Here is a 26,725-nt window from a genome sequence, read left to right as displayed (position 1 = left end):
TGACCTTCCTTCACATAAGTCAATGGGAAGGGTCACAAAAGGAGCAAAGTATATACCAGATAGCTAATCTACCACTGCTTGTTTTGCACTCTGAATGAATTCGAATTCAACCACAAATGCTGAAGGACCTGCAGCAACATCTATTCATTCCCCCCAAACACAAAGTTCCGAATGCATTCCAGAAGATTTGCACGAGTCACTAGTTGGTTCCTAGCTTAGATCAAGAACTGTCAAACGTAACAACACCAGATATATTTATGAGTCCATCTTCGATAAAGCCAACATTTTGTAAGAAATAATTTTTCACAGAACTACATAAGCAAAGTTCAGCAATTACCCAAATCACAGCTAGATTTTAGTAAAACCGGAATCATTAACAAAACCTTTACCCACCTAAACCAGTTACAAACTGTTTTCTTGGACCAAAACGTATAGTACTGAAGAATGTTAACAGAACCAGTCTATTCATATTGACACTTGCAATCCAGACCACCACATTAACTCATTTCTTGTGACCTTTGTTGTTCAAAGGAGCAGGAGAATCGACGTTTCGGGCATGAGCCCTTCTTCAAGAATCATTCCTGAAGAAGGGCTCATGCCCGAAACGTCGATTCTCCTGCTCCTTCGATGCTGCCTGACCTGCTGCGCTTTTCCAGCAACACATTTTCAGCTCTGATCTCCAGCATCTGCAGTCCTCACTTTCTCCTTTGTTGTTCAAAGTAAACATCAACTACCAAATCCAAATTACTATGCTACTTTCATTTCTACACCAAGAACTATAAAAACATACCTTTACCATTGTTTAGGAATTCCTAATCAGTAGTCACACATATTTATGTTTCTTGTTAAAATGCTTAAAGGAACTGTAAAATAGGAATCTAAAGAAAACAACTTTATTATAAAACCCCCTTTCATGACTTATCAATTAAATTGCACATTTAGCATCTGAACATCAAAACTAATGTAATTTTTACACAATAAGAACAATATCCATTTAAAATTAAACAATCGAATCATTACCAAAATCTCAGTTTGTACTTGGTTGCTTTTTAAAGGGGAACTACATGGGTTTAAGAGCTTATAAAGCATCTGCAAAAAACAAATCCTTCTAGCATTTGAATTTGTGACCTATTACCTCTTGGAGCACTCACCTACACTAACTGTATCCAAATTAAGAATTGTTGATACATGCATTAGGTGTTGCTTAGGAGCACTTTCTTTTGATGGCTATCAAGGACTGTAATTGCAACACATCACAGCTGGCATATTTCACGTCCTCTATAGACACTGTTCCTCAGTCTAAATGTAGTAAGTTTACAATGAAAAGCAATATCAATTTTGCAAATGTACACCTGATAAGGGCATTTGAGTGGTAATATTTACATACTTGAAAATTCATGTGGCATGAAGATAATATACTGGACTATGATGCAGTGTAAATCATCACAGGTGGTAGAAAGGTAAAAATCTCCATATCATGAGCATCCAGAAACAATGTACACCTTGAGTTTATTTCAGAACTTCTGACATGTTAGTCCACTGCCAAGGTCAAGCCAGCTTTTACATCTGTATTTTTCCAGCTGCTTTAAATGTGGGGAAAGACTGTGTCACAGAAGACCTGTGAAAACATTTTGTGGAGGGACTGCAATAGGGGTATGTGGAATTGAAGCCACGATCAGGCAGGCCTAAGGAACCAAGTGGTCAGCCCCTGTCCCTAATCTGTATGCTTCTGTGTGTGACTTTTGTATATGATTCCTTTATGAACACACAGTATCTCACTGAAGGTAGGAATTACAGAACCCACATTATCAGAACAGATAGTGGAATATACAAAGGGAAGGCAGCATATGCACAAAAGATTTCCCTCTGTCCTCATCCTAACACCCATACAATAATCTAATGTGTCCTAAAGAGTCATTCCTGGCCTCTCTATATGTTCAACATGCTGCCCGCGTTCTACATACTTCCCCCAATAGCATCATTCACAGGCACAGGGTCCAATTTATAACCGTGCATTAAAGACGTTTGGCTCCAATGCTTTCTCAAACATAACCAGATGCCTTGTAACTCTCCAAAAAGTGCAAAGCAGTAGCTTTTAATTTCCACTGTAACTTCTTTTTCCTTGCCATTGGCTCTGTTGTTCATCACACCCAGTCACTTAAATCAAGCCAATCTGCAAACACTCTGGCATCACATTCAATCTATGTTGTACTGCAAACCCTCAAAATCCTTTCCATCCACTGAATTTTATTCCATTTCAAAAATAATCTTTTTCTCCCCTGTTCACTGCAGCTAGAACCCTTATCTATGTTTTTGCCATCTCTACATTCAATCTCACCAACACTCCTCTGTTAGTCACCTACCTTTCTCTTTCCATTAATGGCATTTCTGCCGCCAGCATTCTCTCTCAGCAATCACCCCCGTGTTTACTGACCTACACTGGCTTCTAACCACACATTAAATCTTAAAACCTCATCCTGAAATCACACATGGCCTCAACCCATCTTATTTCTGCAAACCTCTCCAGCTTTATGACCTCTGCTGCACCAACTCTGGACTTTTGCCAAATTTCTCTTAGATCTCCCATTAGTAAGAGAGTATTTAGCTACTTCCACCTCTCTCCATGAAAATTCCACATCTACATTAAAAGCCTACTCAATTAAATCATCAATCTCTCTCACTGTAGCTTTTTTTTAAAAAAACCTTTTATTGAATACAATACATAAGCAGTTGATGTTGAGGTGCTGATATAGCAACTTGTGAAATAATGTTAGGGTGCTAAAATGTTGCACCTAACCCTAAAGAAAGTTAATTCATTCTCCAATGTCTATATAACATTACCTTCCAATAAGATAGATCTGCAGGGAAATCAATTTGCTTGAAGCCAACAATTTCCTCAAATAAAGGGAGAGAAAATTTGCTTATTTATATCAAGAGTGTGCATCAAGCTCAAGCACACCAATATGGTGGTGGTGGCAGCCAAGGGTCACATATGCAAAATTCCAGATGCCTGCTGATTCATGAAATAGTGCACGATGAGCGGGAAGAACAAAAAACTTGAAAATACTTCAATTTGTACATGACGATCTCAATGATGCATATTATTATAAACATTCTAAAAATTTTGAACTAACCTGAGTTTTTTTCCTTTCAGTTGAATGTGTTTCTAAATCCATTGCATAAAGTCAGAAGTCACACAAGATGAGGTTATAGTCCAACAGGTTTATTTGAAATCACAAGCTTCTGGAGTGCAGCCCATTCATCACTTCACTTGACAAAGCAGCAGCACTCTGAAAGCTTGTGATTACAAATAAATCTGTTGTGACTTCTGACTTTGACCATCCCAGTCCAACACTGGCACCTCCACATCATGGTGTAAAGAGGCTTTAATAATCTATTATAGCAAATCATTTCCGAATTCACAAATGACAGGTGCTAAAGTTCTTCTGTACAAGTAAGCACATACGGATATAACTCTATGGTGGACATGCACTGTGTGCCCCCACAGCCATGTGCAGCCAGTAATCTTGGTTACTGAAGAGAACAAAACTGTAGAGGTTCTCTCCCCCCTTGTGGTATCCATGTTCACTTTCTCCCCAGGAAACCGGGCTATCTGCAAAGCCGTGTACTGTCATACTAACCCACTGGGCAAACTTGGGTTCCTCAAAATAGAGTCTGGAGAGAAAGGAAAAATAATTGATAAGTGTTGTATATACTTGGTGTACTTGATTATAACAGTAAATACAATGCAGCCGTGAACAATTCTCATTCTGAACATCAGAGAAACTGCTTACATAAGTAGTTAGAGTCAGAAGTGCAATAAAACATAGGCAAGTGAGCACAGAATTATTGTCAATCAATTATTTACTTTGAAACAATGAAAGCTACTACTTCTTCCCAATAAAATTGATTAAAATGAATTTGCTGGCCTGTTTTTTAAAAATAGGAAATGTTCCAAATGTTTTAAAACCATACATCTAATTTTATGTTAATTATCCAAACAAAGTGCATTTTTAGTATATTTCTCAAATATAAATGATGTCATGTTCTGAGTGTTATGAACAGATGATGCCTGAATTCTCATTTAAAAAATTGCTAATGATTATTTTTACATAAAATAATCTAAGGAGCAACTCTGCATCTCCTAAATTATCTTCGGAGGATAAAGTCAAACTTCAACTGTTTAAACTGCTCTAAATGGGAATGTAATGAGACAAGGACTTTTGCTATGGAGATAAATAGAATAAATTCCAATGTAGGTCATGACAACGACTTGCATTTCTTTGGCACCTTTAATGCAGTAAAACATTCTAAGACACTTCACATGTGTGCAGTCACAAAAGGAGACATTAGTAGATTGGTCACAGAGGTCGGTTTCCAAAACACAAGACACTTAAAACACAGAAAACAGAAAAGTTTAGGGAAGGAAGTCCTGAGCTTATGGTTGAAGGTAAGGCCACCAAATGCTGGAACAAGGAATTTATTACGCACTCATTAAAGATAGCAATTACTGCCCCTCACTAATTACTTTGCAACTAAGTAACTTGCTAGGCCATTTCAAAGGACAGTTGAGAATCAAAATATTGCTGCGGATCTGGAGTTAAATGTAGGCCAAACCAGGTATGGATGGCAGATTTTTTCATAAAACTCATTAGTGAACCAGATGTTTTTTTATAACAATTGACAATGGTTGCTCAGTCACAATCAAGCTAGCTTTTAACTCAGATTTCTACTGAATTCAAATTTCACATCTGCCATGTTGTGATTCAAACCCATGCCCGCAGATCATTAGCCTGGGTTTCTGAGTTACTAACCCTGTGACATTACTGGAGCATCACTAAATTTAGAACACTAGACAGTGCTAAAGACCAGAAATGATTTCAGTACACTGAAGCAAACTGTAATGTTGACTGGTCCAACTAACACAAATGAAGGATTATAGAGTCATAGAGATGTACAGCATGGAAGCAGACCCTTCAGTCCAAACCGTCCATGCCGACGAGATATCCCAACCCAATCTAGTCCCACCTGCCAGCACTTGGCCCATATCCCTCCAAACCCTTCCTATTCATATACCCATCCAAATGCCTGTTAAATGTTGCAATTGTACCAGCCTCCACTACTTTCTCTGGCAGCTATTTTTGTTAATTTTCCCAGACGCACTCCGATGTCCAGCGATACATGAATTCAAACAGCAAATGCAGTGTCAATTTCTTTCTTCCTCTCTCTCCTGCACTGACCGCACCATGTGCTTCCTTTGTCTGTTCTTCTCCCTTTTAAAACTGCTGTTGTTTTGACTTTTTTTTCCCTAAGTTCCAAAACAATGCAACAGCATATAAAACAGTAATTGCTGCTCCTGGAATTCGAGGAAATCACCGCCAGCACCTAAAATACCTCAAAAAAAAAAGGAGTAGCTGTTCCAGCCAGAAATTTTTCCCGTCCTCCATCTTGGATTACCCAGAATCCAGTTTCTGATTGATTAGTAATCATGGTTCAAGACCATCCATTGTACTCTGTTAGCATATCAAACTATTGACTACAAAGTGCTGCTTTTATAATGATACTTACCTAAGCTGGTCCAATATTTGATTTATCTCTTCTGGAATTATAAATCCCGAAAAAGTATAAAGGCAAGCTTTATGCAGTACGGTGCTGGGCCAAGGGCAGCAGTAAGTAGAGAGAAAGTTGTCTGCTTGATTATTGCTATTGATGTATAAAAATGGAAACTTTGATTAAAACACACATCGGACACCATTGCAATTTAATCATCCCAAGGCCTTTACAAAGAACACTGATGAACTATTGGTCCTATATCAATTTGCTCATTTCTTCACTGAATACATTTCCATAAAGATGGTGAACCCTTTAAGCAGAGCAGATCGCTAAATAAGTATAAAATCTTATCTGTAACATGTGTGCATTACGTTTCAATGTGTAAGAACTGTTGAGAGAAAAGAGCCAGTCATTTCTTGCCATTTTCTTGCCTTACTTTGCCTGACCCAAAAACCAGGATTTGAGAAGTGACAAGCACCTATTATTCTACTGAAAGTACATTCAGAAACTGATCATTTGGTGTGTCTTTTGGCACCATTTTCAAGGGAGTAATTTAGCCGTGATCTTAGTTTCATGTCTGGCCAGGTATCGTTCCACCTTCAAATGCCGAGAGTATCCGTCACCACAATACAGATCAGCCAACAAGGTCCGTTAGGCCACTGTAATATGGCAGCAAAAAGCAACTGAGTGCAATCTCGTTCACCAAACAAGATTCGCTAAAAGACAGTGCAGAGGAGTGACAAAGAACTGCAGTGTCATAGCCAAGTTACTCTCGCACATTTTCGGGCGGATGGGGCCAGTGACACTTGACACAGGGGTTAGCAAGATTGTAATTTAAAAAAAAAACTTGTACTTGCATAATGTCTACATTTTAAGCAATTTGTCTATCAAAAGTAAGGCAAAATAATTTTGATCATTAACCAGTAAATCTTTCTATGAAATATTTGTCTTTTTGCACATTTGGCAGATCTTCAAGGATTGTTGTTCTTTTCTAAAAAAAAACAGATTCCATCTGATTCAAGAGAAAAAGGCTTGAATGTATGAGTGAAGAGGGTACTGGGTGGATTGACATTTGCAAAATCTAAGCAGCTTACTAGTGGGCCTCATTTCAATAATTCAGTATTGCCAAAACAACTGTACCTTGACGATTATAAATGTTACACATTGAGATGCTTGCCTTGCCAACAAAGACCTGAAAACCAGTTCTAGGTGTGGAGTTTGGGAGCAGAGAGGGATGGTTTGTTGGTGAGGCATTCCAGTCTGGTGTTCACCAATCATAGAAGGCCTCAAGTCCTCTCTCCAGGGGCAGCCAAACATGGAGGTAATAATGGAAGAGCCAGGCAGAGTTCAGGACAGAATCAGGAACTAAAAACTCTAATCGTGCTTTGTCTTGGAATTTGGAAACCTGCCATCTACCGCCACAATTTATCATTTATATCACTGAATACATACACTAATCAATATCTGTAATCACCACATTGTATGATTCCAGTATGGCACAGATCATTCATCACTAAAGCTGCTGAGATAGAGCAAGAAGCCTAAATAAATACCTGGAAAATGTTGCATGGCTACAATGGTTCCTCTACTATGGAATACAGCATGACAATGGTTTGTTTTGCGAACAAGTACACCAGGAAAATCAAAGAAAGGTCTGCACATTTAAACTCACCAATCAATATTACTGAAGATTGCACCAAGCCAGTCAAGGAATTCTTGAGAGCCGCAGGATTCATTGTCATTCCCTTTCAATTCCTTACTCAGCAGAACAGGGCTGTCAATATCTTCTAATATCCTTGTTGACACCATAGGATTGTAAACCTTGCATTCATATTCCTTGAAGTAAGACACCAAATTGGCTTCTTGTCCACCTTGTTTTGACATTTAAAAACAAACACAGGAGGTGAACTTGAAATTACAGGCATCCACTATTTAAAGCATGTTCTAAGCTTGTTTTAATGAGGTTGGCAAATTAAGGACATTTCCCTAATAGTGGACCTTCATTTTAATATCAGCATTACTCCTGAAATGCTCAATCCCTTTAAAAAAATAATTTCCCTCTCCTAACCCACCACCCTTCCCACCTCTCCCAAAGCTTTCTAACTGACACCATCTTATCTCACCCTCCTGCTCTCACCTTCCTCCAGCCAGTTCACTACCACATTCCTCCTGTCCTTCCTACTTGCCATTCCACTTGCTCACCTCCTTTCCCACTTCCCTCAATCTTCACCTCTCCTTCCATCTTCTACTCCAATGTACCATTCCCACCCTCCAGTTTGCTGCTTACCTCCTAACCCTCTAATTCACTTTTTCCCTCTGATGCCTCCTCCTGTTTACTGTTGCTCCCAATCTTCAACCTTCCCTCTTACTGCTTCTATCCCTAAGGCTCCCATTCACCAACCTTCCTGCGCTCTGATTCTTCTACTCTGCAATCACTTCTCCAATCGTCCTGAACCTTTGCCTACAATGTGTCCTTACTGGCTCCTCCCTCCTTCACGCCTCACTAGGACTTTGGCAAAGGAAAGAGGCAAGTAGCACGGAGCGGCAAAGGAAAGGTAAGGAAGCAGGAGGATTGGGGAAGGAAATGATGAGTGGGACATGCAGACAGCAGAAGAGTCAGGAGATGAAAGGTTAAGTAGTCCTAGTTAACAAGAGGATTTTTGGGCTGATAAAGGTTCAAGGCAACCGACAGGTTTTTAATGTAACAATTACGTCAGGATTGTAACACATTATTTAACTTTCTCATAGGAAACCATGTTATTTTAATTTCATATATCTATTTTTAGGAACATTTTACACAAATAAGAAATAGTTGCATTAAGAGCAATGTGCAGTAACCATTGTAATTAATAGCACATTTTGCAGGAATATCATTAGGAGCATGTGGCATATGAGAGCTGAACACAAGAATAGTAGGGTATACTATTAACTTATTGCATATCAACTACATCCATCATCATGACTGTGGTAGACTCCACTGACACCTGGTCATCAGGTCTCAGTCATACATGATCTGACATCATAATTAGAATATCCTTTACTATCACGACATAGCCCTTACTGTTACGAAGAATACCTGGAGTGGTTGCTTTAACTTTGAAAGGTCATGGTGGATAACAGAGGTTTCTTTTAAACAAGGCTACCTAGAAATCACTTAACTAGTGATAACTGTTTCCGTTACTGTAGACTCCAGTCCCAGCTGTTTGAACAGTGGCTGGGAGCATTTCTTATTTTTAATCTGGTCTTCAGTTGGGAAACAAAAAAACCTGAGGAGAGGAAGGGTTGCCCAGCTGATCTCTCCCATTTCAGAAAAAAAAGTCCACTTGTTGGGTTTCAGGTATTTATTCTTTTGAAAGAGCAATTGAAGGAACATTTCCTGAGCATGCAGTGTCTGAAAAATTCCAGAGGCAGATGTGCATGATTAGTAACTTGACCAAGTGTGTCAGAACGTCACAGCAACAGACTTTAGAACACCCTATGCTTTATCCTTTTGTCTTGAAAAAGGATAATTCATTCATTAAGGTGCTTTTTTTTTCCAGAAAGCCAACCGCTGCAGAAATCTGTTATTTTTCAGTTTTTCTGAAGAGTGTGTATACTTTTTTGACATTCCTAAAGGGATATTCTCCGATATTACGGACTCTCTTGTTGCACCTTTATTAAGTAAGTTTTGCTTTGTTAGTAAACAAATAATTATATATATTAAGGAAACTTTGTTAATAAATAATATAGATAAGGTACTTAGTTGACCGTCTTGGTAACTGGTAATGATATTTTATTTTAATATTGTGACCTGTGGGAGTAGTGGGGCTAAAGCAACATTGTATTCCTCCAGACTCTGAAGCAACACGAGAAACATGCTCAGTAGCTATCACATTATTGGCAAAGTTAACTCTTTATTCCATACTTTGTAACATGAAAAATACCCTAAGATACTTCAGAATTAGAAGTAACAGGCTATGCCAAACCAAAGAAGATAGGGGGTTCAGCTTAATCAAACATACAAATCATGAACAAGTGTTGACAAGCTACGAGAAGGATAGCAAGCTTAGAAGTGGCCTTTGGGATCAAAAGGAACTAGAATCTGCAATGCAACTCAGGATAGCAATGCTTGCAAAAGTCTGATTCAGCCTAAAAGAATGTCTAGACAGTAGACAGTATCAATCATTTCACTGGTGCCAGCTTTGATGTTTTAATGCTGATCTTGAGAAAATTACCACTCATCAATACCAGATGTTGAGCAACCAGTCTGCCAATGGAAAAGCAATGACATACAATTGGAAGTTAAGCCTTTGACTTTGAATGGTGCCTCAAAGGTAGCATGCTGATGAGGAATGAAAGGGGAGAAGAATAAATTCTTGAGATACTGTTGGACATCTTAGTCTGAGGGTTAGAAGAGAAGACATTGTTAGGTGTATGCTAGCTATATTCAGAGAGGTAGAATCATGTGTCCAGATTATGTGGTTAATTCCAGGACTAAGATAGAGCACATAACTTTCTGATTTGAAGACAAGGATGTTAGGAGGCCCACATGAAAACTACTGTTATGCACAATAGAACATTATTGTCGTAGTATGACTCTATGAGGAGAAAGTGAGGTCTGCAGATGCTGGAGATCAGAGCTGAAAATGTGCTGCTGGAGAAGCGCAGCCCTGAAGAAGGGCTTATGCCCGAAACGTCGATTCTCCTGTTCCCTGGATGCTGCCTGACCTGCTGCGCTTCTCCAGCAACACATTTTCAGCTCTTACGACTCGATGACATGTTGAACTTTTCACTTTTTTTTAAAAAGGTAAGGTTTCAAGTATAGCCAGATTACATTTCAGGTTAAATAAAAAAACTCCTATTTACATTTTCTTAACTTCTTACCTGAGGAATGCCACTTCATCAAAAAGTCAAATCTTAAAGGTTTTTTCTCTTTCAACGCCCACATTACACGGTTATATCTTTTTGCCCCAGGAACAAACGTAGCGTGTCGAATGGAGACAGTAATATCTGAAAACACAACATGACATCATGAAACCCAAAACTGAACTGACTTTAGGGTGATGTGCATCACAAAGTTACAAAGCAAATTCTGAATTATCACCATGCTTACTAGGAAAAGCAATCAGAGACAGATATTAAAGATTGAGATATTTTAATTACTATTGTTGAGAGAAAATAACTGTATTATCGCCAGACCTGTCACTTCTTACTCACACTGCATGTCTCTGCAGGTTTGTTCCTGTACCTGGGGGCATCAGATGATTGTTCTGTTGCAAACAGTTGAGTTAAAACCAGAAGTGGAAGTATACGCACAGAATGAACCAATGAAGAATCAGGAAAAACAACTGATGCTTCTTGGGTACTGGTGCAGTGGCAAGATGTATAAACAAGTCAGTCAACTTCCAATCAATTAACTGATTTCAGCATTGCCGAGTTGGGTGGTGGACAAATAAAACAGCCAGAGTTCTGATTCCTGATCATTAAACAGCGATGTTTCCTGCTCAGTGCATGGGAATAACATTGTGAGAAAAGGACTGAACTATACCTTGACATCACTAAGCATGGTTAACAGTCTGATAATGCTCACTGTTCTAGCATGAAGGCGAAGAATGGCCATTTGGGAGATAGTGCCAGATGATTTCTTTTTAAGATAAAGACAATAGTCCTTTGCTGAAGGTGCTTGCATTGGGACAATGGCTTAACAGATATCAGCAGACTCCCAGTATGACACCAAAGTGGTCAATCATTTTGTACACGTTCAGGTAGCAACTTTCCAGCAAGCAGCAGGGTAAAGAATATGAGCCCTTAATTTCCCAAATCCTGACTTTGAGATACACAACACTCAAGGGGGAATGAGAGCTGATCTTTCTTCCCCTATATACAAAGGCAAACACTACCTCCACGCCCTCATAGCAAAATTAGTGATAACTGGCAATTGACCATTGTGAACCTACACAAATAATTCTGATAAGTGGAAATAGAAAGACTAATTCAGGTGTGCACATCTTCACCATTGGCTAATGTGTGTGCTTTTCCTAATAACATGCAATTACCCCAAATTCAGAAGAAGGGAAGGATACCCATTGGTGCATCACCAGGAATCCTTAAGACGTGGATAGGTACCTGGGACTACGATGTTGTGGCCATCACGGAAACGTGGAAAGAAGAGGGACAGGAATGGTTGTTGGAGGTTCCTGGTTACAGATGTTTCAGTAGGATTAGGGAGGGTGGTAAAAAAGGAGGAGGGGTGGCGTTGCTAATTAGAAATGGTATAACAGCTGCAGAAAGGCAGTTCAAGGGGGATCTGCCTTTAGAGGTAGTATGGGCTAAAGTCAGAAATAGGAAAGGTGCAGTCACCTTGTTGGGTGTTTACTATAGGCCCCCCAATAGCAGCAGAGATGTGGAGAAACAGATTGGGAAACAGATTTTGGAAAGGTGCAGAAGCCACAGGGTAGTAGTCATGGGCGATTTCAACTTCCCAAATATTGATTGGAAGCTCTTTAGATCAAGTAGATTGGATGGGGCGGTGTTTGTGCAGTGTGTCCAGGAAGCTTTTCTAACACAGTATGTAGATTGTCCGACCAGAGGGGAGGCCATTTTGGATTTGGTACTCGGTAATGAACTGGGACAAGTGATGGGCTTGTTAGTGGGTGAACATTTTGGTGATGGTGACCACAATTCTGTGACTTTCACCTTGGTTATGGAGAGAGATAGGTGCGTGCAACAGGGTAGGTTTTACAATTGGGGGAAGGGTAATTACGATGCTGTAAGACAGGATCTGAGGAGCATAGGTTGGGAGCATAGGCTGTCGGGGAAGGATGTCGTGGAAATGTGGAACTTTTTCAAGGAACAGATACGACGTGTCCTTGATATATATGTACCGGTCAGGCAGGAAAAAAATGGTCGCGTGAGGGAACCTTGGTTGACGAGGGAGGTTGAATTCTTGTAAAGAGGAAGAAGGAGGCTTACATAAGGTTGAGGAAACAGGGTTCAGACAGAGCAGTGGAGGGATACAGGATAGCCAGAAGGGACCTGAAGAAAGGGATTAGGAGAGCCAAGAGAGGGCATGAAAAATCTCTGGCGGATAGGATCAAGGATAACCCAAAGGCATTTTATGCGTATGTGAGAAACATGAGAATGACGAGAACGAGGGTAGGTCCAATCAAGGACAGTAGTGGGAGACTGTGTATTGAGTCGGAAGAGATAGGAGAGGTCTTGAATGAGTACTTTTCTTCAGTATTTACGAATGAGAGGAACCGTATTGTTGAAGAGGAGAGTGTGAAACGGACTGGTAAGCTAGAGGAGATACATGTTAGGAAGGAAGATGTGTTGGACATTTTGAACAACTTGAGGATAGACAAGTCCCCCGGGCCTGATGGGATATATCCTAGGATTATGTGGGAAGCAAGAGAGGAAATTGCAGTACCATTGGCAATGATCTTTTCATCTTCACTGTCAACGGGGGTGGTACCAGGGGACTGGAGAGTGGCGAATGTTGTGACCCTGTTCAAAAAAGGGAATAGGGATAACCCCGGGAATTACAGGCCAGTTAGTCTTACTTCGGTGGTAGGTAAAGTAATGGAAAGGGTACTGAGGGATAGGAATTATGAGTATCTGGAAAGGCACTGCTTGATTAGGGACAGCCAGCACGGATTTGTGAAGGGTAGATCTTGCCTTACAAGTCTGATTGAATTCTTTGAGGAGGTGACCAAGCATGTGGATGAGGGTAGAGCAGTGGATGTAGTATACATGGATTTTAGTAAGGCATTTGATAAGGTTCCCCATGGTAGGCTTATGCGGAAAGTCAGGAGGCATGGGATAGAGGGAAATTTGGCCAATTGGATAGAAAACTGGCTAGCCGGTCGAAGTCAGAGAGTGGTGATAGATGGTAAATATTCAGCCTGGAGCCCAGTTACAAGTGGAGTTCTGCAGGGATCAGTTCAGGGTCCTCTGCTGTTTGTAATTTTTATTAATGACTTGGATGAGGGAGTCGAAGGGTGGGTCAGTAAATTTGCAGATGATACGAAGATTGGTGGAGTTGTGGATAGTGAGGAGGGCTCTTGTCAGCTGCAAAGGGACTTGGATATGATGCAGAGCTGGGCTGAGGAGTGACAGATGGAGTTCAACCCTGCCAAGTGTGAGGTTGTCCATTTTGGAAAGACAAATAAGAATGCGGAATACAGGGTTAACGGTAGGGTTCTTAGTGAGGTGGAGGAACAGAGGGATCTTGGGGTCTATGTTCATAGGTCTTTGAAAGTTGCCACTCAAGTGGATAGAGCTTGTAAGAAGGCCTATGGTGTATTAGCGTTCATTAGCAGAGGGATTGAATTCAAGAGTCGTGAAGTGATGTTGCAACTGTACAGGACTTTGGTTAGGCCACATTTGGAGTACTGTGTGCGGTTCTGGTCGCCTCACTAGGAAAGATGTGGAAGCTTTGGAGAGGGTGCAGAGAAGATTTACTAGGATGTTGCCTGGAATGGAGAATAGGTCGTACGAGGATAGGTTGAGAGTGCTAGGCCTTTTCTCATTGGAACGGAGAAGGATGAGGGGTGACTTGATTGAGGTTTATAAGATGATCAGAGGAATAGATAGAGTCAGAAACTTTTTTCCCGGGTACAACAGAGTGTTACAAGGAGACATAAATTTAAGGTGAAGGGTGGAAGGTATAGGGGAGATTTCAGGGGTGGTTTCTTTACCCAGAGAGTGGTGGGGGCATGGAATGCGCTGCCTGTGGGAGTGGTAGAGTCAGAATCTTTGATGACCTTTAAGCGGCAATTGGATAGGTACATGGATGGGTGCTTATGCTCGGACAAATGTTCGGCACAACATCGTGGGCCGAAGGGCCTGTTCTGTGCTGTATTGTTCTATGTTCTCTGTTCATGACATTTTTTATATAACTTGTACACCAGTGAATGGCAGCCAACAAGCATGTCCAGCAACCCATTTACACTGCAAACTAAGCTGTCCAAAACTGATTTCAGATTGAACTCTTAATAGTGGGAAACAGAAGAAGAACTCAAAAGATTAGACTCAAAACCATCTCCCATATACGGATATATATGGTAATATATGGATTTATTCCATCCCTGAGATAAAGACTGAGCTGCTTACATTTGTTTTGAGCCTTTCAATCAGTGTGTTAATATTTACTGAATTGCTTTGGAAGTCAAACAAAACCAGAACAAAGTTTCAATAACTTTGTACGTTCCAAAATGGCAAAAAGTTCTCCTGAACTTGGAATCTTACAATAGCTTGCACTTACTGTATCTCACTGCTGCCTTATGTGAATACATAGATGGTTGTCCTTCCAGGCCAAGCTCCTCGTAAGTATCCTTGTCAACTGATAAAATTAGCTTCCCTATGAAAACCAATAGTTATGAGTTAGAAATTCCTTCAATGCAGGATCTAAGATCCATTCATAAATATTTGTGCACTATTAGAAAGATTAAGCTCTCAATTATTTTTAAAAGAGATAATCATTTCAAAAATAAATTCTTCCAGAATTTTTCTTTAAATGATGTGAAAGTGCTGGTGGTGGACTGGGGTGGACGAAGTTAAAAGCCACACAGCACCAGGTTATAGTGCAACAAGTTAATTTAGAAGTGCAAGCTTTCGAAGTGCTGCTCCTTCATCAGGTCGCTCGTGGGGCAGGATCACAGGACACAGAACTTACAGTATAAGATCACAGTGTCATCCAACTGGTGCGATATATTGAACAAACCTAGACTGCTGTTAAGTCTTTCATCTTTTAGAATAGATTACAGATTTTGATTCATTAATATGTAAATCCCAGTCGTCAATATAGTGCTGGTTGGAGGTCCTGTGCAGCGAAGAAGTCTTGTTTGAACTTGTGCATGAAAATGTTGGCATATTGGGGTGCAAATTTACAAACTAATGAATCAAAATCTACAATCCATTCTAAAAGATGAGACACTTAACAGCAATCTAGGTTTGTTAAATATATCACATCAGTTGTATGACACTATGATCCTGCCCTACTGGTGATCTCACAAAACAGCAGCACTCCAAAAGCCTGTAGCTCCAAATTAACCTGTTGGACTATAACCTGGTGTTGTGTGTCTTTTAACTGTTCTTTTTTAACTCAGATTCCAAAGTCATCCCAAATATACCCGAAGTCAGCCTTCTGAACATCACCTCATATTCCTAGATTTGTGATAAATACTTGGGTTTTCAACTAATAAATACTGATTTTGTTTTAAAGGAAAACTTTACTGTACTGAAACTGTGTGGAAATGTAAGTCTTGCATTCTCTCACTAACAGTGGGCTGAGGACAGAAGTTGCCTTGCCTTGTTTATCAAGGAAAATTTGAAGAAAATAATCTTTGATAAAATGATTTCCAGAATTTCTCTGCATGGATCATAAATATAAGACAATCACTACTAAATCTAGTAAGTAATTTAGAAAAAAACCCAGAGAGTGGGAACAATGGTAAGAATATGGGGCTTACAGTCACAAGGGGTTGTTAAGTTACATAACATAGATGCACTGAAGGGGAAGCCAAATAATTACAAGAGACATGGGAATAGCATGACATGCTGATATAGGGAGTGGAACAGACTCAGGCAGAACAGAAAATACTGGCATAGAACCTGGTGGTATCACTCCACATTCTGGTATTAAAATTGAGACCTGCAAGGAAACCTCTAAACATACTCCAAGTAATATTTTTATAAAGTAAAAGATAAAGTCACCATCATCTAAGAGGACCATAGGACTACTCTCTCATTACAGAGAAGCGACTGATGATGAGTTTAACCTGAGGGTCATGAAACCTCAAGCGAGAAGCAGTGTTCAGAAGGCATGGCCAACATGGCAACCTCAGATAGGCACTAGGATGATTGATCTGCATCTGTACTGTAAATTCTATATTTTTAAATTGTAATTTATAAGTTTTAAATTATAATTTTCCCATAAGTGCATAGCTTTTACAACAAAAAATGTAAATGAAACGTAATGTTTTATACTTGAAACAAAATTGGCATTCTAACTTGAATTTGAAATATGAATTTATTTATTCCAGAGAAGCAAACAATGCTTTGACAAGGTAACAAATAGGTCAGAAACTAGGATACTGATGCCGACAAAAGGTATTTTTACCTGTTGGCAGTAATGCAATACAGTTGTCTTGATCTATTCTGGTGTTGTATGAAAGCACATACAGAAAGCCTGGAACAAACAATTTTAAGTTAAGTGACTTGGATTGCTAGCAAAATGAAGAAATAAATGCATTTGATAAATTACAGATATAGCATTACCTTTCTTAACAAATGTGTTGATGAATTCAGGCTCAAGCATTTGATGGAGTGGCAACTGCTTTACCAAATAATACTCTCCTAAAGTTCTGCAGACAGCAGTGACTCCTGGTGGTATCACTCCACATTCTGGTATTAAAATTGAGACCTGCAAGAAAACAATTAAACATCTACAAGAGAAGTTTGACAAAGAATTATTTGCAATCTATCAGTGTGGGTAATATTTTAATAGGTAAAGTTGCCATAGTCTCAGAGAGCCATAGGGCTACTCTCTCATTAGACAGAGATGATTGATGGAGCATATAACCTTAGGGTCACCATACCTCAGGCAAGGAGCAAGGTTAAGAAGGCACGATCGACATGATAACCTTAGCCAGCGTGGGATCTGAACCTGTGTTGTTTGTGTCATTCTGCATCACAAACCAGCCAGTATGCAAATTGAGCTTACCATGAAGCACTCTCCTTCTCAACCTCTCCCCCTCACCGCAGGTATGGTGATCCTCAGGTTAAACCAACATGAGTCATTTCTCTCGAATGACAGAGCAGCCCTACAGTCTATTTGGACTACGGCGACTTTGTCCTTTTTAAACTACAATAGTTGGCAATCAGCCATAAAATCTTGGTGAAGATATTCATTTCTAAAATAAACAAAACTAAAAAGTAAATCTACACTGGATTTATCATTGTTGACTGTGATAACTCAGCAAACTTAGCAATGGTGTTACTACAGACACTGAAACCCTCATTGAACAGGCGTTACATTGGAGCTTCTTAATGTTGCTAAATAATTCCTGCTGGTGGCACTTATCACATTTAACAATAGACTTTTCTGAACAAAGGCACAAACATAATGCCATTTTCATTTATTGTGAATTTAAAAACAGATGGAAGTGGTTTTGAAACAGAAAAACGAAGCAAGGAATACAGCCGCGACTACCCATTTCTTAGACATCTATTACGTTAAAATATAAATACAAATTCACTTAGTTGCTTTTTTAAAAATTCATTCACGAGATGAGGCATCACTGGCCAAGCCAGCATTTATTGCCCCTCTCTAACTGCCCTGAGAGCAGTTAAGAGTTGACCACATTGCTGTGGGTCTGGAGTCACATGTAGGCTAGACTAGGTAAGGATGGCAGATTCCTTCCCTAAAGGACATTAGTGAATCGGATGGATTTAACAATTAACAATGGATTCATGGTCATTATAAGATCCTTCATTCCAGATTTTACTGAGTTCAAATTGCACCATCTGCCATGGCAGGTTCAAACCCATGTCCCCAGAACATTACCTGGGTCTCTGGATTAACAGTCTATAATGCCACTAGGCCATAGTGTCCTCCTTCAATACAGGCTTGCAACTCTTAATTACTTTCATATTTACAGTGAACCAAAACATAGATAAAATGCTCTGCAAGCTATGAGGAAAGACCAGCAGTACACTCACACTAAAAGAAAATAATGGGATCATGCAGTAGTTCAATCACCATCTATATATAACAAAGGATAAGTTCAACTTTTGGGCACAAACACATCTTTTGAATTATGCTGTAGTTTAATATGCATTAGGAAGCAATTTTACATTTATGTTAAAACCCAAAAAATGCTGAAAATATACAGCCGATATGGCAATAATGGAAGAGAGAGAAAAAGAGTTACTGTTCAGGTCAAGGATATTTCTTTGGAACCTCACTAGTATAGAAAGCCTACGTTCGTTCCTACATCAAAAGGTTCTGGATGTAGGTTTGCTCACTGAGCTGGAAGGCTCAGTTTCAGATGTTTCATCACCATACTAGGTTACATCATCAGTGAGTCTCCGGATGAAGCAGTGGTGGCATGGCCTGCTTTCCATTCATGTGTTTTGGGTTCCTTGGGTTGGTGACATCATTTCCTGTTCTTTTTCTCAGGAGGTGATAAATGTGAGCCAAGTCAATGTGTTTGTTGATAGAGTTCCAACTGGAATGTCATGCTTCTCGGAATTCTTGTGCATGTCTTTGTTTGGCTTGTTCTAGGATAGATGTGTTGTCCTTCCTCAACTGTATGTAAGGATACTAGTGAGAGTGTGTCATTTTTTTGTGGTTAGTTGATGTTCATGTATCCTGGTTAACTAATGCCCTCTAGTCTTGAAATATCACACCCTGGGGGAAAAAAAACACCTGCCATTCACCTTATCTATACCCCTCATGATTTTTAAACCTCTATAAGGTCACTTCTCAACCTCCTATGCTTCAGTCCCAGCCTCTCCTTATAACTCAAATCTTCCATTCCCAGCAAAATGGGAATCTCTTCTCTTGTAAATCTCTTCAGAACCCTCTCCAGCTTAATAATATCCTTCCTACAACAGAGACACCAGAACTGGACACACGACTCCTGAAGAGGCCTCACCAAACTACAACCTCAACATGAAAAACCCAACTCCTCTACTCAAAGATCTGAGTAATGAAGACATGCATGCTAAACCACCCTATCTATGCATGAGTCAAAAGTGAGGACTCAGATGTTGGAGATCAGAGTCTAGATTAGAGTGGTGCTGGAAAAGCACAGGTCAGGCAACATCCGAGGAGCAGGAAAAATCGACAGTTTGGGCAAAAGCCCTTCATCAGTAATGAATGCTGCCTGACCTACTGTGCTTTTCCAGCATCACTCTAACCTATCTATACATGACGCAAACTTTAAAGAATTATGTACCTGAACTGCTGGTTCAATGTTTTACAACACTGCCCAAGGCCCTACTTTTAATTGTAGACATAAAGTCTTTGCTGCATTTATCCAAATTAAAGTCCATTTACCACTTTTGTAATCTTAGATAACTCCCTTTATTGCTCACTATTCCACCAATTTTGGTGTCATTGGCAAAGTTACTAACCATGCTTTCTATATTCTCATCTAAATCATTTATATAAATGACAAAGAAAAATGGACCTGGCATCTATGTTCCCTTTAAAGTAAAAGGTAACTTGATACCCTGTCAATCACCCACCAAATAATCATGGCAATCAGTCTCCGCCCCCTGTCAATCACCCACCAGATACTCATGGTAATCAGTTCCGCCCCCTGTCAATCACCAACCAGATAATCATGGTAATCATGTGTGGGAGATTAGAAATGTAGTTTCTGCAAATGGGGGAGGGGGTGTTGTGGAGGGAGGGGGAGGGGGAGGGGGAGGGGGAGGGGGAGGGGGAGGGGGAGGGGGAGGGGGAGGGGGGGGAGGGGGAGGGGGAGGGGGAGGAGGGGGAGGGGGAGGGGGAGGGGGAGGGGGAGGGGGAGGGGGAGGGGGGGGAGGGGGAGGGGGAGGGGGGGGAGGGGGAGGGGGAGGGGGGGGAGGGGGAGGGGGAGGGGGAGGGGGAGGGGGGGGGAGGGGGACATTATACAAACGGTCGCGGAATTATTGTCGCGGAATTCTTGTACTTAAGGCTAAGACTTTAATGAATATACAGAGGGTCTTTTATAGAAAATAGTTTTAAGCTAGGAAATAACTATGAATGGTTGTAGCTGACCACAAAAAGAAGCAGCAGGGGCATTTCACAATAAAGCTTACAGTATGATCAGAGAAACTGGATAAAAGAGCAAGCTGTAACAAACAAGGAACAAAGAATGCAGACATACAAGGACAGCAGGATGGCCAGATAAGAAAATAACTAGAGAGAAAAAAAAACAAGTGAGGTAATTGGCTTATGATAGGATGGGAAAAGGGAGGCGTGATTCCGCAACTTGCAAATTGAATAAGAATGCTTACATGCTCTGCTTATGCACGCACCTCTGCTTGATTGCAGAGGTGTCCGGTACTTGCAAGGCTGTAATAAATTGTTCTTGTTTCCAAGGCTTTGTCTCAGGCTGATTTGAGAGTGAGTTCTGTTTCTCACAATTGGGGGTCTCGTTCCGGGATCCAAAACTCCGACCGCTCGACACTCTTGGGACGACGGGGGAGGTGCACCTCGTCGATTTCGGTGATCTCCGACTCTCTTGCTTGTCGTTCGCGGTTTGGGCGAGTACGAACCGGACTGGGAGACCCTAGAAACAAGGCGGGCAGACGATGCGGGTTCGGTCGGACAACTCTTGTGCACAAGACCCGGGTAGGGAAAGAACTTAAAGGATATATCCGGGCGACCGGGGGCAGCGGTATTCGCTGCAGGAATTGCCGTGGGACGGGACACATAGAAACGACCAGGTAACTCTGTGCACAAACCAAGGTAAGAAAAGAGACCTTTAAGTATTGCCTTGGTGGTTGGGACGTACGAAAGTACGGGGAATTGGTGATATATAAAATAAAGCATATGTCAATGGAAAACAGCCCATGTCAGAAGGGCTAGTAGCTGAAGGGCTACTGAGGGTGCACTTCGTAACTAACTTATGGCCAGACGTCCAGAAAAATATTCAAAAGCTAGAGGAGTCGTTGCGAGAAGCTCAAAGTGTCTGTGAGACATAGCGTGTGTGTGAGAGAGAGAAGAGCTGTACGGCAAGTAGAAAGTTTAACCATTTGTGATTTGGTTTGAATGCACATTTGTTTGTTGGTGATTGAATGTTTGTGCTTTGTCCCCTGGAGCTTGAGATCTGGGACTGTTTTGAATCTGATTTCTACTATGGAAATTTTAACATGGTTTCTTTTAAGGTTAAGGATTTTACAGATTATGAAATAAAATGTTAACTCCCTGTTCTTTTTGCAGGTCATGACTGCCTTACTATCAGTTTCTAACTAATCTCTTTTATCCTTACATAAAAGTGATTTATGGAGAACAGTTGAAGTCTCAGGAAAAAAAGCATATAATTGGTCAGATTAATCGGACGAGTAAGGTGTCTAGTCCTGAAGGGGGTGTGGAAGAAGGTGACACCGGACCTCGTTAAGATTAATTAAATTAGCAACAATGGGAGGCATGGGGAGTTGCCTGCGTAATGATCGATTTGTAAATAACGTTAAAGGGGAATATATTCCACCCGACAGTCCTTTGGGGAAAATGTTGGATAATTGGGAACACAACTCCTGGATGCGGGAGAAGGATAAGGCTACAATGATAAACTATTGTTGTTTCGTTTGGACTAGAGAAAGTATTAAGGCATCTGGTATTTTTTGGCCCAAATATGGGTCCGATGAGGATTGGCTGTGTCAAGATCTTAATATATATGTCAATCGAAAAGAACCCTACAGTCAAAAAGAGTCCGATTATGCGGCTTGTTGGATAGGGAGCGCGGGAGTAAAATTATGTCCCATGAATACGGAGGAATCAGGGAAAGAACAGAAAAAGAATGAACAAGGGAAGCCACAATGGGATCCCTTAACGTGTTTGCCGCCCCCATATACTACTCCCCGGAACGAGCCGACAGCTCCCGAAGTAGAACCGAGTCCAGACACAGAAAGGGGAACGGACTCTGAACTAAAAGATGCAGAACCTGGGGGGGGGGGGGCAGAGTCACTCGAGCCACCACACGTAAAAGAGGAGCAGAGATAATGGAAAATGTAAAATTATGTCCCTTACGAGAGGTTCCGATTGGGGAAGGTACAATCGGATATGTAAACGCTCCCTTAACTAGCAGTGAAGTTAGGGTCTTTAAAAAGGAAATGAAAAGTTTAATAGAGGATCCAGTTGGACTAGCCAAACAACTAGATCAATTCCTTGGGCCTAATTTGTATACTTGGGGAGAACTGATGGCAATTTTAGGAACGTTATTTTCGGGGAAAAACGAGGTATGATTAGGAGAGCGGCTTTATAGGAATGGGAAAAGAAGCACCCAGTTGGGGGAGAAGGGGCCCCAGCAGGGCAGAAATTCCCAAATGTTGACCCTCATTGGGAAAATAATGACAGAGAAGATAGGGAGTCAATGCGGGATCTATGAGAAATGGTAATATTAGGAATTAAAGAGGCGGCACCTATATCATAAAACTTTAAGGCCTTTGAAGTACGACAAGAGAAGAATGAAACCCCTTCTGCATTTCTTAAAAGGCTCAAGAAGGCCACAAGGAAGTATTTGGGAATGGATCCCGATAATCCGATAGCACAGGGACTCTTAAAGGTCCAGTTTGTAACGAAATCATGGCCGGATGGAGTGAAAGACAGATGGAAGAACTGTTATGTGAGGCACAGAAAATGTATGTGAAAAGGGAAGACGAGAAGCAGAAACAGAAAGCCAAAATGATGGTGGCGGCAGGAGAAGAAATAACAAAAAGGAGAATGGGATCAGGGGATAACAGGAAGGGTAGGGGAGGACACGAAAGATAAGGGTCAGATACCCGGGGAAGGAGGCAACAGGCAGGGTGTTGCCATTGCGGGAAAGTGGGGCATTTTAAATGGGAATGCCCGGAATTAGCACGAGAAACGGAAGCCATTTCCCTAATGACCTTAGATGAAGATTAGGGGAGTCAGGGGGTCCTTCCTCCTGAGACCCACTGGGAACCCTTGATAAATTTAAAGGTGGGACCTGAAGGGGAGGAGGCAGTATTTTTGGTGGACACGGGAGCGGCACGATCATCCCTAAGTTTTAGACCTGCCGGTGTTAAATTGACTAACAAGAATCTCAGGGTTTCCGGAGTAAAAGGCAAAGAATTCTTGGTGCCTATCTTTGAGCCAACCCTAATTAGAGGAAATGATGAGGAAGTGAGAGGACAATTACCAACTGTAGAGTTCAATGATAAGTTTTTAAAGAGCTATATTGTGGCGCTCGGCTCTTCTTTGTCTGTCCTTAGGAAGAAGGGTCTGTTGACCCAGACACCTCCACTTGAGTTCGCAGTACATCGGATACTACCGGGTGATTGGGTCCTGATAAAGTCCTGGAAAGATACCAAACTGCACCTAAGCTGGGAGGGACCGTTCCTAACCCTCCTGACTACTGAAACAGCCGTCCAAACTGCTGAAAAAGGGTGGAGTCATCACACTCGTGAGAAGGGCTCGGTGGATGCTCCTTCCCCTCCGGCAGAGTGGCAAGCACATCCTACAGATAACCCCCTGAAAATCAGGCTGAGCAAAAAGAATGGACTGAGATAAGAGACTATTAAGTATTGGTTAAAAAAACTGTATCCCAAAACAATTGTAAGTGTTGCATGGACTCACTCCTCCCTGGCATATAAAGGGTTAGGGAATAGACAGATAGGGTTGTGAGCTGAAATGAATGGTCAGCTTTATGTTGTCATGATAATATTGGCGCTAGTTGCCAAGGGGGGGTGGGAAAAATCATTTTACCACTTTATGTCAGAATTATGCTAAACTAAAGGGGCATACCGACTGTTGGGTATGTGCTGAGATCCCACATCATGGGGAATCCGGAATTCCTCTTACTGTAATACCACTTACCAAAAGAGAGGTGTATGATGTACAACAATTTGACTCAGGCTCAAACAATACAGATCTGACAGGGGTAATTATAACTTTGCGGGATGGTTCCCTCGACCAGCCCGAAAACTCTGGGTGCTCACGATGGCCTTAGAGTTTCCCCACCGAAAGGAGCCGTAAATACCACTTGTTTCTGTCATCAGAATAATACCGCACTCTTCCGATTTGGAAATTCATCTTGTGTCCACACCAGCCAAGCTACTCCCACAACCATTTCCCAAGTATTGAATGGGACATATTGGGTGGGTGGCTTAAAGGCCTACCCATATATCCCTGGCGAGAAGTACGTTTGGAATGGCGGATGTAACGGGAATGGGTGCTGGGACCATCCAGTTCAGACACTACCTCAAAACCAGAAAGATTGGAGTGGCTGCTGCTACCTTGCCTATATAATTCCCCACTTGAGGCTGTTAAAGAGAGCCCCAAAAATACCTCGGAATAAACAGGGAGGAAGGCGAGTAACCCGGAAAGTAACCGAAGGAGATCGCCTCCTCTGGACTTTGATACCTTTTTGTGGGACTGCTCGAGCAGGAGTAGAAATACAAAAGTTGGCGGCTTCCCTGGAAGAGTTGGCCAACAATACTACCGATGCGTTGGCCGACACCAAATCCCAAGCAGCCATAACGACCGAAATGATTACCACTAGGCTAACGACCCTTCAGAACAGGATGGCTCTGGATTATATTCTAGCAGAGAAGGGTGGTACCTGTGCACTAATTGGAGAGGAATGTTGTACGTAGATAGCTGAGGTCTCCTCTAACATTACTGATATCTCCAAACACGTGCGAGACAAAATCGCCAAGATAAGGGAGGCCGGTAATCGGTACCGGAACGAAAAAGAATGGGAATGGGGGAATTGGGGATTAGCTGGTTGGGGAAGGTGGTTAGTCAATCTAGCTATCTCTGGACTATTGGTATTAGTAGGACTGGTGGTAGGGTTCAATATCCTAAAATGGGTAATGAGCTGAATGATGACATTCCTTGGGGAAGGAACTCAAATAAATCATCAGATGCTTTTACAATCAGCAGGTAATATACAACAAAGAGAAAGTCAAAGAATGCTTCTAGAATTCGAGGGACGAACAACACAAATGTAAAATGTAAGATTGTGAACCACATCAACAAAAGGTGTAAGAGGGCAGAACATAAGAAAATGAATTAAAGGAGACTTAATAAGTGCAGAAACAACTGTTAGAGAAAAAGAAAAAGGGGGAATTGTGGGAGATTAGAAATGTAGTTTCTGCAGGTGGGGGAGGGGGTGTTGTGGGGGGAGGAGAAGGGGAACATTATACAAACGGTCGTGGAATTCTTGTAGCATGTAGCATACATAAGGCTAAGGCTTTAATGAAAATAGAGGGTCTTTTAAAGAAAATAGTTTTAAGCTAGGAAATAACTATGAAGGGTTGTAGCTGACCACAAAAAGCAGCAGCAGGGGCATTTCACAATAAAGCTGATAGTATGATCAGAGAAACTGGATAAAAGAACAAGCTGTAACAAACAAGGAACAAAGAATGCAGACATACAAGGACAGCAGGATGGCCAGATAAGAAAATAACTAGAGAAAAAAAACAAGTGAGGTAATCGGCTTATGATAGGATGGGAAAAGGGAGGTGTGATTCTGCAACTTGCAAACTGAATAAGAATGCTTACATGCACTATTTGCGCACACATTTCTGCTTGATTGCAGAGGCGTCCGGTACTTGCAAGGCTGTAATAAATTGTTCTTATTTCCAAGACTTTGTCTCAGGCTGATTTGTGAGTTCTGTTTCTCACGTCATGGTAATCAGTCTCCGCCCCCTGTCAATCACCCACCAGATAATCATGGTAGGAGAAAGTGAGGTCTGCAGATGCTGGAGATCAGAGCTGGAAATGTGTTGCTGGAAAAGCGCAGCAGGTCAGGCAGCATCCAGGGAACAGGAGAATCGACGTTTCGGGCATAAGCCCTTCTTCAGGAAGCCCTTCTCCAGCAACACATTTCCAGATAATCATGGCAATCAGTCTCCACCCCCTGTCAATCACCCACCAGATAATCATGGCAATCAGTCTCCACCCCCTGTCAATCACCCACCAGATAATCATGGTAATCAGTCTCCACCCCCTGTCAATCACCACCAGATAATCATGGTAATCAGTCTCCGCCCCCTGTCAATCACCCACTAAGTCATGAAGTTTCCGTACTCCTGTCAATTACCCACCTATAACCTGGTTGGACTATAACCTGGTGTTGTGTGATTTTTAACTTTAATCACCCACCTTGTAGTTATAGTGATGAGCTTGCACATGCTGGTGGTGTTTTGATTTGCTGTGCCTGAAGTTGGATCTTTCACTAACCACTAGGTGCCGCGCGCATTTCTCCACGTTGTGCAGCATCTTCCCTCCTCCCCCCCGCCTTCTGGGCTGTAGCTCCTCGGGCCTTCCGCGAGCGCCGGTTAACGCCTCTCTCTTCAGGGCGGCAGCTCCTCGTGCCAGTTAACGGTTCCCCCTCTCAGGGCCCCTGAGCTTCTTCGCGCCGTCCGCGAGCGCCGGGCGTTTCTTTTGGCGCCTCAGTCCCAATCTGTATGGGAGGGGAGGATAGGGCTCGACTGCACCCTCTACTGG

The 26,725-nt window shown here is 41.5% G+C and overlaps 1 protein-coding gene and 1 pseudogene across 1 annotated transcript; one reads left to right on the top strand and one right to left on the bottom strand.

The window, feature by feature from the left end:
* Nucleotides 1-674: 674 nt before the first annotated feature.
* On the bottom strand, nt 675-26,620 carry rpp40 (ribonuclease P/MRP 40 subunit). The gene is made up of 8 exons (XM_043719491.2): nt 26,381-26,620; nt 16,813-16,957; nt 16,655-16,723; nt 14,798-14,893; nt 10,417-10,542; nt 7,226-7,424; nt 5,569-5,703; nt 675-3,675 (listed from the first exon to the last, which is right to left on the bottom strand). The coding sequence occupies exons 1-8, from the start codon at nt 26,495-26,497 to the stop codon at nt 3,477-3,479; spliced, it is 1,086 nt and encodes a 361-aa protein (XP_043575426.2). The 5' UTR covers nt 26,498-26,620; the 3' UTR covers nt 675-3,476.
* On the top strand, nt 24,172-25,224 carry LOC148141125 (syncytin-1-like; annotated as a pseudogene).
* Nucleotides 26,621-26,725: the final 105 nt, after the last annotated feature.

The sequence above is a fragment of the Chiloscyllium plagiosum genome, unplaced genomic scaffold (assembly GCF_037043375.1).
Source record: "Chiloscyllium plagiosum isolate Xiang-an unplaced genomic scaffold, Cpla_swu_hap1 HiC_scaffold_34, whole genome shotgun sequence".
In the NCBI taxonomy this organism is placed as follows: domain Eukaryota; kingdom Metazoa; phylum Chordata; class Chondrichthyes; order Orectolobiformes; family Hemiscylliidae; genus Chiloscyllium; species Chiloscyllium plagiosum.
The sequence above is the reverse complement of the archived record's forward strand: the minus strand, read 5'-3'. Positions and strand labels throughout refer to the sequence as shown.